The following is a 12,706-nucleotide window of genomic DNA, read 5'->3' on the forward strand; positions in this document are numbered from 1 at the left end:
TACCATGACATCTTAGTACAGGCTTGTAAATAACCATACATAACAAATGTTTAGGGAAGTCTGTTTATGTCTCTTCTGTCAGAAAGAAAAAAATATAGGCCAGTATATGATATTTCAATTATACTAGATATTGGCATTGGTATCGGTCTCAAAACTCATATTGTTTAGGCTGTAATTAAAAACTGCACATAGAGAATCAACAGTGCATCAGTAAGTCAGCATTTTAGGCTAGTATCTCAAAATTTCAATTTAATATTTCAAAAAATTTAAAGATACACAGTAAGTAAGCTAAAATTTTGAGATAATAACCTGATATTCTTCACTGGCAAAAACAAGCCCGATTAAAACCTGCCTGAAAAGGTTCCTAACCCCCCCCCCCCCCCCCCCCCCAAAAAAAAAATACAGTTTGGCATTGTTATTTCAAAGACAGACATTGTAGCACTTTGGACTACATCTGTTATCTGTTGCCACTGACTATTGACTATTCATTCATGAGGCTGAAAACGTGGGTAGCGAGCTCATATAATCTAGTTTGGAACTACAGGAACTACAAAGAAACGTGGCCGCCCAACCCCTGACCCCCTCTGCGTCATTTTGCCGGGAATGCTGCACCACGTGTCTCCAGCCGGTCTGCGTGCACCTCTGATTCATTACTTTTCATTCTGAAACGAGTCTGGGCAGGGAGTAGACCTCCAAGATGGCGGCGCGGTGGGGAACAGGCGAGGAGACTTTAACAGCGTGCAATATGGATTTTTTCCCTTTGGATACACTAGACGAGGTAACGAAAATGTTTTATCCTTTATTTCCTAGCATCTGGGTTCACTGTTAGTAGTGTTTGGGTGACTTTTGGGGGGCAGAGTGCTCCTCTGTACGGGATGTACTGCGCACGAGAAAGTGACACGTGGATGCAACTGTAGTATAACAACTATAACTCACTGAAAAGGCACATCTTATTTAGTGATTGTTGCAGCTTTATGATCCCGTGGTCTCATGTTTTGATAAATAATGCTCGTTGGTTAAATTTGCTTGCATTCATGGACCTTTGGTAATGCTAGCTGGTGAGTCAGTGTAGCTTGGCTGGCCGGCTGGCTAAGTGAATGAGGCAGGTTTCCTCTGACATAAAGCCAACAAGCGGTTAAATATCATCGTGACAGTTGTGCAGTGTTATCAGTAGTTGGCCTGATATTGCCTCCAGTTGTGTAGATGATATCAATATTACGCTTTTAATCTCATTTGCTGCACTTTTTACCCGACAGTCTTGCTCTTCATCCACAGATACACACGTGGCAATAAAAATCGCATTAACCCTGCCCGATTATTTTACAGTCCTTCAACTTAATACAATATAGTATATATAATAACCACTGAAATAAGTGTTTTGCAAACCGAGTTATTTGCTCGACAGTTGATCTGATGCTTTACTAATTTAGCTGTGTACTTTACATGCTTTGCGCTATCATTGTGCAGTAAAGTGTCAACAGCTCAGGGATGATGATGATGCTGTTTTATATTTAATATTGTACGTACTCTCACTCACACTGCCACTGCTGTTATATGCAAGTTTTCATTCAAACTTAACTCTGTGTACACATGTGGTTTAGTGGGGGATCACATGTTGGATTCCTCCACACATGCGCACGAGAGACAGTCAAATTAAAGCTCACAAGCCGTTCCCTCGGAGTCGGCGAACTGTGGTTTTGTTAACACGTTGACGTGTTAATTTGTGCATTAAAGTGAAGATTTTTGCTTTTTAGTCGCATGAATTTAAGCCAGCAGTGGAAGAAGAGCTGAAGGCCCTGCTTCTGGTTTGTTGTAGTGCAACACGTGGGTTTGGGTGGCCTCTGTCGTTGGACGGGGTGAGGCGAGGATCAAACATGTCTGCACGCTGTGTGCATGTGTAGATGGAAACACGTGGGGCTCTGTTAGACCACTGCATGGCGACATTAAGTTAATTTCGTCGGTTATGTTTCCAGTGACAGGAGGGCCCGTTTGTAGAAGTTATTGCCATGTTTATGGTTCTGGAAGATTACCCGAAGATTAGTTTTACGCCAAGTCAGCCAACATCACATCAAAGCACATGCTAATACATTTTACACTGGTCAAACTTGTCTTGGTATTCACAGAACATGCTACTAGTATGGGCATAATTTAAGTAATGATTCAGGGTTTTTTCTTTTGTTTTGTTTTGTTTTTTTTAATTCATACATTTATATTAATTGTAAAGCAGATCCAGTTGTGTTTATGTACAGAATAGCCTCTGCTATTTTGTTTTTCCTCCTCCTGCAAGTTGGAATTAAAAACATGTGCCCTCCTTTGCCCGCTGAGGTTTCCTTTTCAGGCTCTTGTTTATAAATGCCTCACTTGAGCCACGGCCATGAAAATGAATGAATGAGATTTGTTGACCTGTTTCTCTGTTTACCCTCTGTGCACACTGTTCTTTATGTGGTTTTTTGAAATGACACAAAAGTCCACTCGTGATGGTGAGGCAGCCCAGTGGTCCATTAGTGACACTGCAATGGTGCCTCGCCTTGAAAGGTTTGGAGGAATGTGGAAGTTCTTTTCTTTCACTTGTGCATATATGGGTTTGTTTGTTTGTTTCTTTCTTTCTTTCTTTCTTTCTTTTTAAAGCAACAGTTGGTTATTGATTTGACTGCTTATTTCAGATTCGACATTTGTTTGCTCTCCCCTCTTTAGACTGATGAGCTGAGCTCCGGAGAAACTCTGGAGGCCCTTCAAAGCTGCTTAGATCTGTCCTTCTTTGAGGACACAGCGACAATAGAGGCAAGACTAACTTCACATTGTGTATCATTACGTTTTCATCAACTTCAAGGAGTTGTACAATATTGTAAGCTCTTTATATTACACTACCTAATGTCCCTGACCAAATTGTTTGTTTTGATCCTTTGTATAGTCTAAAGTCCTAGATGATGACAATGAAGCCACGCTGCTAACAGCCCTGACGGAGATTCTTGACAATGTAGAAGATGAGAACCTGTCTCCGTTTGACATACTGCCTGACTCAGACCTGCTGTCAGGTCAAAAGGGCAGGGAACAGTCTCCGGTTAGTGCCCAGCAGTTGTACATGTGTCTGAAATTATCTTTGCTCTCAACATTCCCCAATCTGATCTTTGAGCACAGGACAGAGAGTGGACCGCTCTGCTAACCTCTGTTATTCTGAACATACCTCTCTGCTAGTTTGTTAAAGTTAACATCAGTATTTTTTTTTTTCTTGTTCACTCTCTAGCTCAGGAAATTACTGGGTTTATCACGTTCCCCTACAGAGAAAGACGCACCATCGAGGCCTTTATCAACTGGAAAGGTAGCGTCTTCCTATTTATAGTAATGTAAATAATCTTGTACTGTAGGCAGATTTTAACCAGATAGTTATGTTCCCATTTATACTCAGAGCCTCCCTAGGATACAGAAAAACTCTATGCAGAGGAGTGATGGGGAGGAAGAGGAAGACGGCTCCCTCACGCTGAGCCCAGTTGGGCCTGACTCATGTCATGACGCTGGCCTGCTAGACTGGGAGGGTCTGTCCCTCCTACATCCTCTTACCTTGGAGCAGACAAATGAAGACAGTGTCTCAATTAGCCTGGGCGACCTGGTCAGGCATATCCAACCCTACTGCTTGTCGGTATGTGTGGAGAATGAGGCAGGGGAACAGATTATGCCCGAAGGAGGCATAGTGCTTGAGGTCGTGGACCAGGGGGAAAATGGAGAACCCATCCTGGCCATCCCAGACATGAATCTTCAAGTTTCTCTACCAGTTAAAGAGCAGCTTTCAGAAAAAGAGCAGAAAGTTTCAGATGAAGCAGAAGACAGTTCAGAGCATATAGTTGTTGATGACGAAGATGATGTAATGGTCAACAAAGCACCTGTGAAAATCACATCCCCAGAAACAACAGTGTGTTTAGATGTAAAAGATGAGAAGACCGTTAAGAGCCAAATGGAAGAAATTAAAGAGAAAAGTCCATCCAGGAGGAAAAAGAAAAAGAAATGCAAGCAACAGTCTCATCCTTATCCTGTGGAAGGAAGAGTCCTTCGGAGTGGCACCGCAAGAAATGCAGCACAGGAACTGCCCAAAGAGCCCAAAAGAAAATCTGTCAAAGAAGAAAAGAAACAAAAACTCCCAAAAGTTCCTCCTGCCTCAACCCAAGCTCCATCGATGGTAAAACCTAAAGAAAAAGAGCTATGCCAAACTGAAACTCAACCTCAGACCTCCACTACAGCAGTAATCAGTGAAGTGACTGTGCTACAAACTAAAGTTAAACCTCTGTCCTCTAGACAGGACACAGTACCGTTAAGTGCTAAACCTGGGAAGAGTGAAGACAGCTATTCACCCACAGCAATGAGTTCTCAGGATCCCAGTGAAGCTTCACAACAGCCAGTCCAAGCCCCCACTGAGCTCGGGAATGTATCAGCACCTCCCCCTGTTTCCCTCTCTCCGGTGTCTTCAGAGATCCCGACAGCTGCTCCCATCTCTGTGACTCCCGAGGTGATGCCGAGTGCTAGTGAGGCTGTGCCTCCAGCAGTCCCAGAGCCCAAACCCAAAGCACTTAGTTTAGAGGAGTATAGACGGCTTAGACAACAGAAAAGGCCTGCTCCAGTGGAAAAGCAAGGCAACAATAGCACCAAGTGGCCTAGCCTCCCAGAGCTTCCCAAAGAGCTTCCCCCTATTCCCTGCCTGCCTGACCCAAGCCCCAAGGATCCTCGACGTCCCATCACCCAGCCGGCAAAAAAGGAGGTGGAGGAGGTCAAACCTGCGTGGCAACCAAGAGGACCATGTGCACCACCGACCCCCGAAGCACTGCTGGCTCCACCTGCCTACATGGTTGCCCCTTCCAGCAAGGTTTCAGCTGCTACTTCAGTTCCTAAACCCCAACAAACACCCGAACCGCCCAGTCTGCCTCAGAAAAATCCTGTTCTGGTCCCTAATGTAGTTAAAGATTCAGCCATGCCCCAAAATGTCACTACTCAGCCTGCAGCACCTAATGTGCCTAAAAACTTTGGGGCTCCTAACACTCAGCTCGCATCTTCAGTAGATGCGAAATGTTCTCCTGCTCTTTCAGGAGGGATGGATGGAGTAGATGGAGTCCCCATCTCTCAGCCTGTATCTCCTAAGTGTGAAGAGCGCACCAAGACCACTCTTAAAACCACTACAGATGAAATAAAACCCACTGCTGCTACTGGATCTCTTCCCAGTGTCCCCCAGAAGACTACTGTGGTTTCCCAGAAAGTGCCTGAGGTCACTGCTCTCACTTCCTTAAATAACACCATTGCATCTGATAGCAAGTCCTCCAAATCCACAGCTGATGGTACCCAGCTGTGTTCCACTCCAGCTGCTAGTCTCTCGGACTCCCAGAGTCTAAAAACAAAACCAGTTGTTGCTGAAACTAAAGAAACACCCACAACACCAGTGGAAGCCCAAAGAGCAAAGAGCTCCACACAGGAGCTGATTGAAGCATTCACAAGTGAAATAGGTGAGCTTAAAGTTAAACTTGTGTTTTAAAACCTTTAGTTTGTTTTTAGGAATAGAAACATTCTCATACCTTCTCTTCTTTCTTTTTTTGTTTTTAAGTATTATCTTTCTTTGACAAGAGTAATTCACTGACATGCTATAAACTGTTGTCAGTGCCACAGCTTTGCTGACTTGAACTCACTGTGCTTAAACTGCTCCAGTGGCAGGCTAATGTGCAGGAATCCAATATTAGAAATTATAAATTGTCTACTGTTAGAAAGCAGGAAAATGCACAGTGTCACTTTAAAAATCGAACCATTTGTGCTCTTCAGGACTGTTACGTACAATAATCTGTTTCCTGGCTGTCACGTTTTCAGCTGAGCCTTTGTCCTCTGTGTCCAGTCTATTCTCTGTACCGCTGTAGTTCTGCTCAGTTTGAGTGTTACTGTGAAAAGAGCTTTTGTGTACTGCATTATAGTACATGTGATAGTTTAAGGGGGGCTTTTTTGCCCAGTTAAAGTGCCATGTTTTTGGCCTCTGCTGAACTACAGTTCTAAATAATACTTACTTAACTTAAAGTAGGCTTCAGTTCAATCTTTCACACTCTGCTTTTTAAAACAAGCAGTCTTAATTCCTGAATCTTCAAGGTCACTCTCCCTTTAAGCCAGCTTTCTTCTGATTGGCTGCTTCTTGTAAACAACAGCTTTGAACAGCAGGTGGGTGGAGCTTCTGTGCTCACACCCCAGGTGGAGCCATATTAATGATGTCCACTATCAGTGAATTCATTCAGAGCCACGAGTAGAACAAAGTGTCTGAAGCCTGATCATTTGGGTTTACTTACACATGCTGACGTTATTAAACTTTGGCCATGTTTGAGCATCCACTATTGCTGGCAGTATATCTATGAGAGAAAATAAAGAAAAGCTCAGCAGTTTGCCTTTAAATGAGCATCATTCTGTTATAATCACATAATGACCTTTATTTACAGGTATTGAAGCTGCTGATCTGACCAGTTTACTGGAGCAGTTTGAGGAAACCCAAGGTAATTAATAATGCTTCAGTTTTCTCTGTATCCACTCCATGTCAGAGGTTTCGTTTGAACGTTTTGCACACTCGGTTTTATTTTACTTCCTTGAATTATAATTAGATGGGTGTTTAGGCCAGTAGCTCAGTGTGTCACATAGTGAAGTACCAAGCTAAATGTGGTCAGAGGATCAGTTTTCCTGGTTTCGTAATGGTGCAATGTAGTATGCAAGCTTGCAGCCCCATCTTTGGTTAGCAGTAGTGGATTAGTGGGTAGGAGTTGTGATTGACTTCGGGAGATGTCATCTCCCGAAGCTGTGTGCTTAACAGAGGTTCATGCATGAACTTTCCTTTTGTTTGCAAATCACATACAAGAACCGCCTTGTACTTGGTCTGTTACTATGGTAAATGGATGAATTCCAAGCTTGTGTGTTTCTACTCAAGATGTTTGTTTAAATTCAAAGATAGTGGGGCATCTCTGTTTTTAACTGTAACATTCCCCTTTAAGAGAGATGGATGCTGCAGGGGCCAGAGAAGCTGCTCTGTGCACTTGTCTGCTCAGCTACTGGAATTCTGCCCCGTCTGCAAATCCATTTAACTCGCGCCCTTCTGTCTTTGTTTGGGTGAATGTACAAGGCCTGACTTATGTCAAGTGTTTGGGGGTTTTTTATGCGCTTTATGTAGCTGCTGACTATTTCCAGTCCTATGGAAAATAAACCCTGTACTAAAAACATTTCCACTGAGAGTTTTTAACCTCACTGCTGTCTCTCCTGTTGACCCCTGCACTGATGCACTAACTTTTCTATTCCTTCCCCCTTCAGCCAAAGAGGAGCAATGTGTGTCGGAGGTCTCTGGTAGAGCAGCAGCTGTAGGAAACTCGAGGTGAGTTACCCTACAGCCCTGACGCTGCTCTGTGTGAGTGAGTAGCTGTCTGTGAGAGTGAAAACCGTTTGATGTGTGTGACAGATTGTGTATATGAGGAGGTGGTCCAAGTCCACCTCATGCCAAGACCTACCGCAAATCCTGCCAGTGCCTGGCAACACTAAGGGCCATCTCTGGCTGGGCTGAAGACCAGCCGAGGTTTGACCTACGCTGTTTACCGCTGATATACTAACATACGCCTGTGCTTGCTCGGCAGTGTCGAACTGGTTCCAGAGAAGTCTGTTGTGGAACGTGTAAAAGCTAGTGACATCTCAAGCACTGCAGGTAAATGAGCATTTTGACCTGAACTAAAAAATGAGTTCATGAAGTTGCATAATTAAATACTATAAAGAAAAGTGACTGATGTTTACCTCTTTAAAAGTTTAATTTAGAGATGTTTTGTCTCCTCAAATGCTTAATTTATGTCAGTGTACACCAGGGGTGCCCAATCCCAGTCCTCGAGAGCTACTGTCCTGCAGCTTTTAGATGCATCCCTACTCCAACACAGCTGAATCAAATGGTTTGATTGCCTCTTCAGCATGCCATCAAGTTTGGCAAATGCCTGATAACAAGCCATTCATTTGATTCAGGTGTGTCGGAACAAGGATCCATCTAAAAGCTGCAGGACGGTAGCTCTCGAGGACTGGGATTGGGCACCCCTGATGTACACAGAAGTCTGAAGTACTCATGATATTTCCCTCTGCTTCAGCTCTGACACCTCCAGCCACTCCTCCTCATCAAATGTGGAAACCCCTGGCAGCTGTGGCCCTGCTTGGGAAGAGCAAAGCCTCCGAAGCCTCCAAGTCGAGCCCCTCCAAAGTTATCCAGATAGAAGCTCGGCCTCTGCCCTCAGTCAGGCCACGTAGCAAACCCACGCTCGCTGCTGCCACTGTAGCCCCTGATTTGGCGTGCATGGATCATGACTATTGCCTTCCCAACAAAGGCACTCCCACTGCAGAGCCAGGCAAGCGTTGGAATATTAAACAGCAGTCTTTTATCACTATTAAACCCATCAGGCAACATACTCCAACCACTACACAAACCCCAGCTGCCCTGGCATCAACTCTCCAATCTACCATAAATCAGGCGGTTTTAACCAAAACACAAGTTTGTCCAGTGAAGCCCCTGGAGCCCAAGGCAAATAGGTTGGACAAAAGCTCTGTTATGGAGACTCCAGATGCTTCTCCTACTCGGCCGGAGACTGAATTGAAGGAAAGGAGCCCAAGGAGAGGTCCGTTGGGAAGGTCGTACCGTCGCCATGCTGCTTCTCGCACACCCAGCCCCGGATGTAGTCCTGAAGAGAGGACCAGAGGCCGGTCTAGAAAAAGATCACATCATTCTCCCAGTCCAATGTCCAGCTGTTCAGAGTCAGACTCCGATTCTTCTAGATCTCGGTCTAGATCACACTCTCCAACAAAGAAAAGGTTTGTCCCTTTGCAAAACATGTTTGATTCAGATGCACTAAACCTCTTCACTGATGGGTAATGATTTCCCTTTTCCTTCTTTTTGATTTTTAAGGTATCGTCACCAGAGCAGTTCCAGCTCCTCATCCCGTTCCTCCTATCGGCATTCTGTGTCCCGCTCTCCTCCCAGAAGGAGAAGGTATTCCTATTCTTCTTCTCGTTCTGGCTCTTGGAGTCGCTCCAGATCACGATCTCGGTCCCCTCAAAGACGGGATCAGTGGAGTAAAGGCAGACGATTGTACAGGTACAGTACTGTGACTTCTCTTGGTAGCTGTTTCATTTGTGCCCTACATATACTTTGAGAAACCTTGAAATGACGAGTAAAGGCTTCATCTTTTCTTCTTCAGTCCCTCATATCGGCCAAGCTATGGTCATGCTCCAAAGCCAAATGCAGAAGAGGTAAAGAGATGCAAGGAGAAAGCCATTGTAAGTTAATTATTCTAGGTATAATTAAGTGAAATAATTCCAGTAGTTATGATGTAAAGCTGATGGACTCTCTTCCAGGAGGAGCGCCGTGTTGTTTACGTTGGTAAAATCCGGGGAACGATGACCCAAAAAGAACTAAAAGAGCGCTTCTCCTATTTTGGCGAGATTGAAGAATGTACCCTGCACTTTAGAGACCATGGGTAAGTAAGCTCCTCTTATTATACATGCAAACATCTTACTTCACCATTTTTTCTTAGCGTAGAGCTTTTGGGAAGGTTTTGTAAATGAGAAAGTTGCACTGTCTTTGAACCTTCTTGGTCTTGCCTATGACCTCTTAGGCCAAGCTACAGTGCTAAAGCAAATTCAGGCTTGTTCATAACTGGAGCTTCCTGGCATCACCACCAGGTGGCTCTTTTAAAAGCAAGTTACATCTTGAAGCTATGTGCGAGTCCTGTTGCTGCCCTCTCTGCTCAAACTAAAAATGAGGAGGAGTTAAACTTTTGGTCATCTGCCATAGGGACAACTACGGCTTTGTGACTTATTACAACACCAAGGATGCTTTCACGGCGATTGAGAATGGAAGTAAACTGCGCAAGCCTGACGAGTTGCCGTTTGATCTCTGTTTCGGTGGAAGGAGACAGTTCTGCCAGAGCAACTATGCTGACTTAGGTATGCTTTTAAATTTCCAGATGCAAAAAAAAGTTTCTGCATAACTCTTTTTGGTTTTTTCCTCTTCTTATTTTTAATGCAATTCCGTCTCTATAATCATTTCAGATTCGAGTAGAGAGTACGAGCCAACGCCTGCAAAAGGCAAGTATCATGCACTAGACTTCGACACTTTACTGAGGCAGGCCCAGCAGAATCTGAAGAGGTAACAGGAGGCCTGCAGCAGGACGCAGCAGATATTTACCTCAGAGCTGACGATGGCTCCTCACCTGCAACACTGTTTACAGTTTAGCTGTTGCATTAGGGATTTGTTTTTTGTTCTTTTTGTAATGTTGTTTCTGCAAGCTAACACCTTCTATTGAAGTGAAGATTTATAATGAAAAAAGTAAAAGGAGGCAAAAAAATTGAATAAATGGAATAAATACAACAATAATTTTTTAAAAAAGTTTATTTAAATGTACAATTGAACTTGAATTGTATGGAGAGGGAATTGTTTTTAAAAGGGTGGAATAAGTATAATGGCGCTCCCTAATTATTGGGAGGAGGATGTATTACATTGTAATGTATTACAGACCTCAATAAAAAAAAAAAAAAAAAAAGCAAACAGTTTTCTTCTTCTTTTTTTTTTTTCTCACTGTTTTTAATTTAATTTTAATTTATAATTTGTCTGTGAGGTAATTGTTTGTTTCATGGAATATGTGATGGTTCAGACTTGGTGCTTTGGTTTCAGGGTCCGAGTGAATTCATCACTTCAAGTTTTGCAATTCTGAAGAAGAAAAGAGTTTGAGTACAATAGCAGTGGCTCATTTCTGCCAAGCGTCCCAGTGGGCTGGTATACTAAATGAAAGAACCCTAGAACTGTTCAGCTAAATGTGCTTATTAATGTCACTGGTTAAACTTGAGATTTAACCAGCATTTCCTGCTGTGGTAGTCATTGTGCTTTGTAAAAAGATGAAATTCTCTCCCTGTCATAGCTTTCTGCACTACCCCAATGAAAAAGAGCCATGTTTAATATTAGGTGTCACACTGCCACAACCTGTCACATGGATTTTGTCATGTTTTTAATGTGTGTGTTGCAAAGTTTTCCATTCAGTTACATTTTTAGGTCACTGTATACCATAAGTTAAAGATCTTACTGTATTGGGGAGAGAACCCAAACAATTTAATGAGTCTGCTATGACTAAGTGCTGTGACAGTGCATCACAGCAAGGGCTACAGCATACTAAGCCTATGGCACCCTAACCTGACCCAGCCCAAACTATAAGCTTTATCAAAAACTTAGGTTTTAAGCCACATTTAAAGAGTACAGAAGGTGTCTGCCTCCTAAATCTGAACTGGGAGCTGATTTTATTTATTTATTTATTTATTTTTTTTTTTATTTTTTTTTTTTTGTTGCCTGTCCCATTTGGTTCTTTAGCCGTCAGAATTGTTGTCTGAAGACCAACAAAGATACCCAGTGGATTTACTTTGCCAAATGGATCATCACGGCCTTGCCGTTTTGGTCCATTTGATCGACCTTTGTTGTTATTATTTATTTTATTTTCAGTTGTTACAGACGGGACAGACTGGGGGATAGGAAAGGGAGAAAGAAAGATGGAGGAAAAGAAAAACAGAGGGGAAGAGGGACAGTGAGAAAGGGCACTTAAAAAGAGAAAGGAAAAAAAATCTCCTGGATCACCTGTTGAGAGAAAAAGAAGAGAAAACAAGCACAAAAAAAAAGCAACATACTAAACACAACACCATCGCATTAATCTAGCTAAGTGTAAACAGCAGTAAATACTAAATATTGAATGTTGTTGTGCAGAACGCAGGACCAACAGCACACAATGTGCTTTGAAGTAGCAGCCAAGAAAGGTGTAGTTTATGTCTATGAACAGTGAACACCCGTGTGCACACCTGTGTGGATCAGCGCGCTTGTATTCAAAAGGTTTCCCCATGTAACGGTCTGCTAGAGGGTGTAGAGGGTCATAGCCCCGTCCCCCAGGGCATGAAGCAGGCATGGAGGAGATCCAGGCTCCAGACATCCAGAGGCCCCAGAGTACGAGAGCCCAAGGAGGACCACCGGAGGGGCATCCGTGCCACCCTCCTGGGAAGAGCTGAGGAGATCTCCAGACGAGGGGTCACCCAGTAGCCAAAGGGGGCTGCACTGGCGTGCCCGCCGGCCCTGCCGGCAGCCAGCTGTGCCAGAGTGAACCGAGCCAGAGGCCCAAGGGCCCCCCGCGCCCCGGAAGAGGCCTGACCGAGCAACAGGCGCCAGGCCCCGCCAAGTAGCCACCGTGACTGAGCTGGTACATACCTGAGCGCCCAGCCCTGGACACCAAGAACCACCAACGCACCGACCCCTGAGGGCATCTGTCAGCCCGGCAGGGAGTGTGGTGAGGGGAGATAGGCCTCCATACTTTGTGGCCTGGGAGTTCCTAGAGAGGTGGACTCTAAGACCCGACCTGACATATAGACACAGACAAACAGGCACACACAGACACAAACATGTATTCCCACCCTCATGCACACATATACAAATACTCAGCACTCACCCAACGTAAGGATAGACATAAATGGACATGTACACACAATCACACTCCCCAAACATACTCTATACCCCGAGTCCAGGTACCCTCGCCCCCAGAGGGTGAAAAAGGCACCTAGACCCAAGAGATGTTACCCTTTCCCCCGGGGGAGGAGCTGAGAGGGGCCTGATAGCTAAATATGAAAGCTTGTTTCCACCACTGAAACAAAACGTAATACT

At 44.1% G+C, this 12,706-nt stretch overlaps 1 protein-coding gene and 1 non-coding gene across 2 annotated transcripts; both read left to right on the forward strand.

Annotated features, from left to right (window-relative positions):
• Window positions 1–668: 668 nt before the first annotated feature.
• On the forward strand, window positions 669–10,480 carry pprc1 (PPARG related coactivator 1). The gene is made up of 14 exons (XM_063491383.1): window positions 669–778; window positions 2,695–2,781; window positions 2,912–3,061; window positions 3,245–3,319; window positions 3,407–5,483; window positions 6,450–6,503; window positions 7,306–7,366; window positions 7,623–7,690; window positions 8,115–8,829; window positions 8,924–9,112; window positions 9,216–9,294; window positions 9,373–9,494; window positions 9,812–9,963; window positions 10,069–10,480. Exons 1-14 carry the CDS (start codon window positions 698–700, stop codon window positions 10,167–10,169), a joined length of 4,011 nt encoding a protein of 1,336 aa, XP_063347453.1. The 5' UTR covers window positions 669–697; the 3' UTR covers window positions 10,170–10,480.
• On the forward strand, window positions 9,588–9,727 carry LOC134640497 (small nucleolar RNA SNORA50). Its single transcript, XR_010095476.1, has one exon. It is a non-coding gene; the product is annotated as a small nucleolar RNA SNORA50 (small nucleolar RNA).
• Window positions 10,481–12,706: the final 2,226 nt, after the last annotated feature.

The sequence above is a fragment of the Pelmatolapia mariae genome, linkage group LG13 (genome assembly GCF_036321145.2).
Source record: "Pelmatolapia mariae isolate MD_Pm_ZW linkage group LG13, Pm_UMD_F_2, whole genome shotgun sequence".
NCBI classification, from domain to species: Eukaryota; Metazoa; Chordata; class Actinopteri; order Cichliformes; family Cichlidae; genus Pelmatolapia; species Pelmatolapia mariae.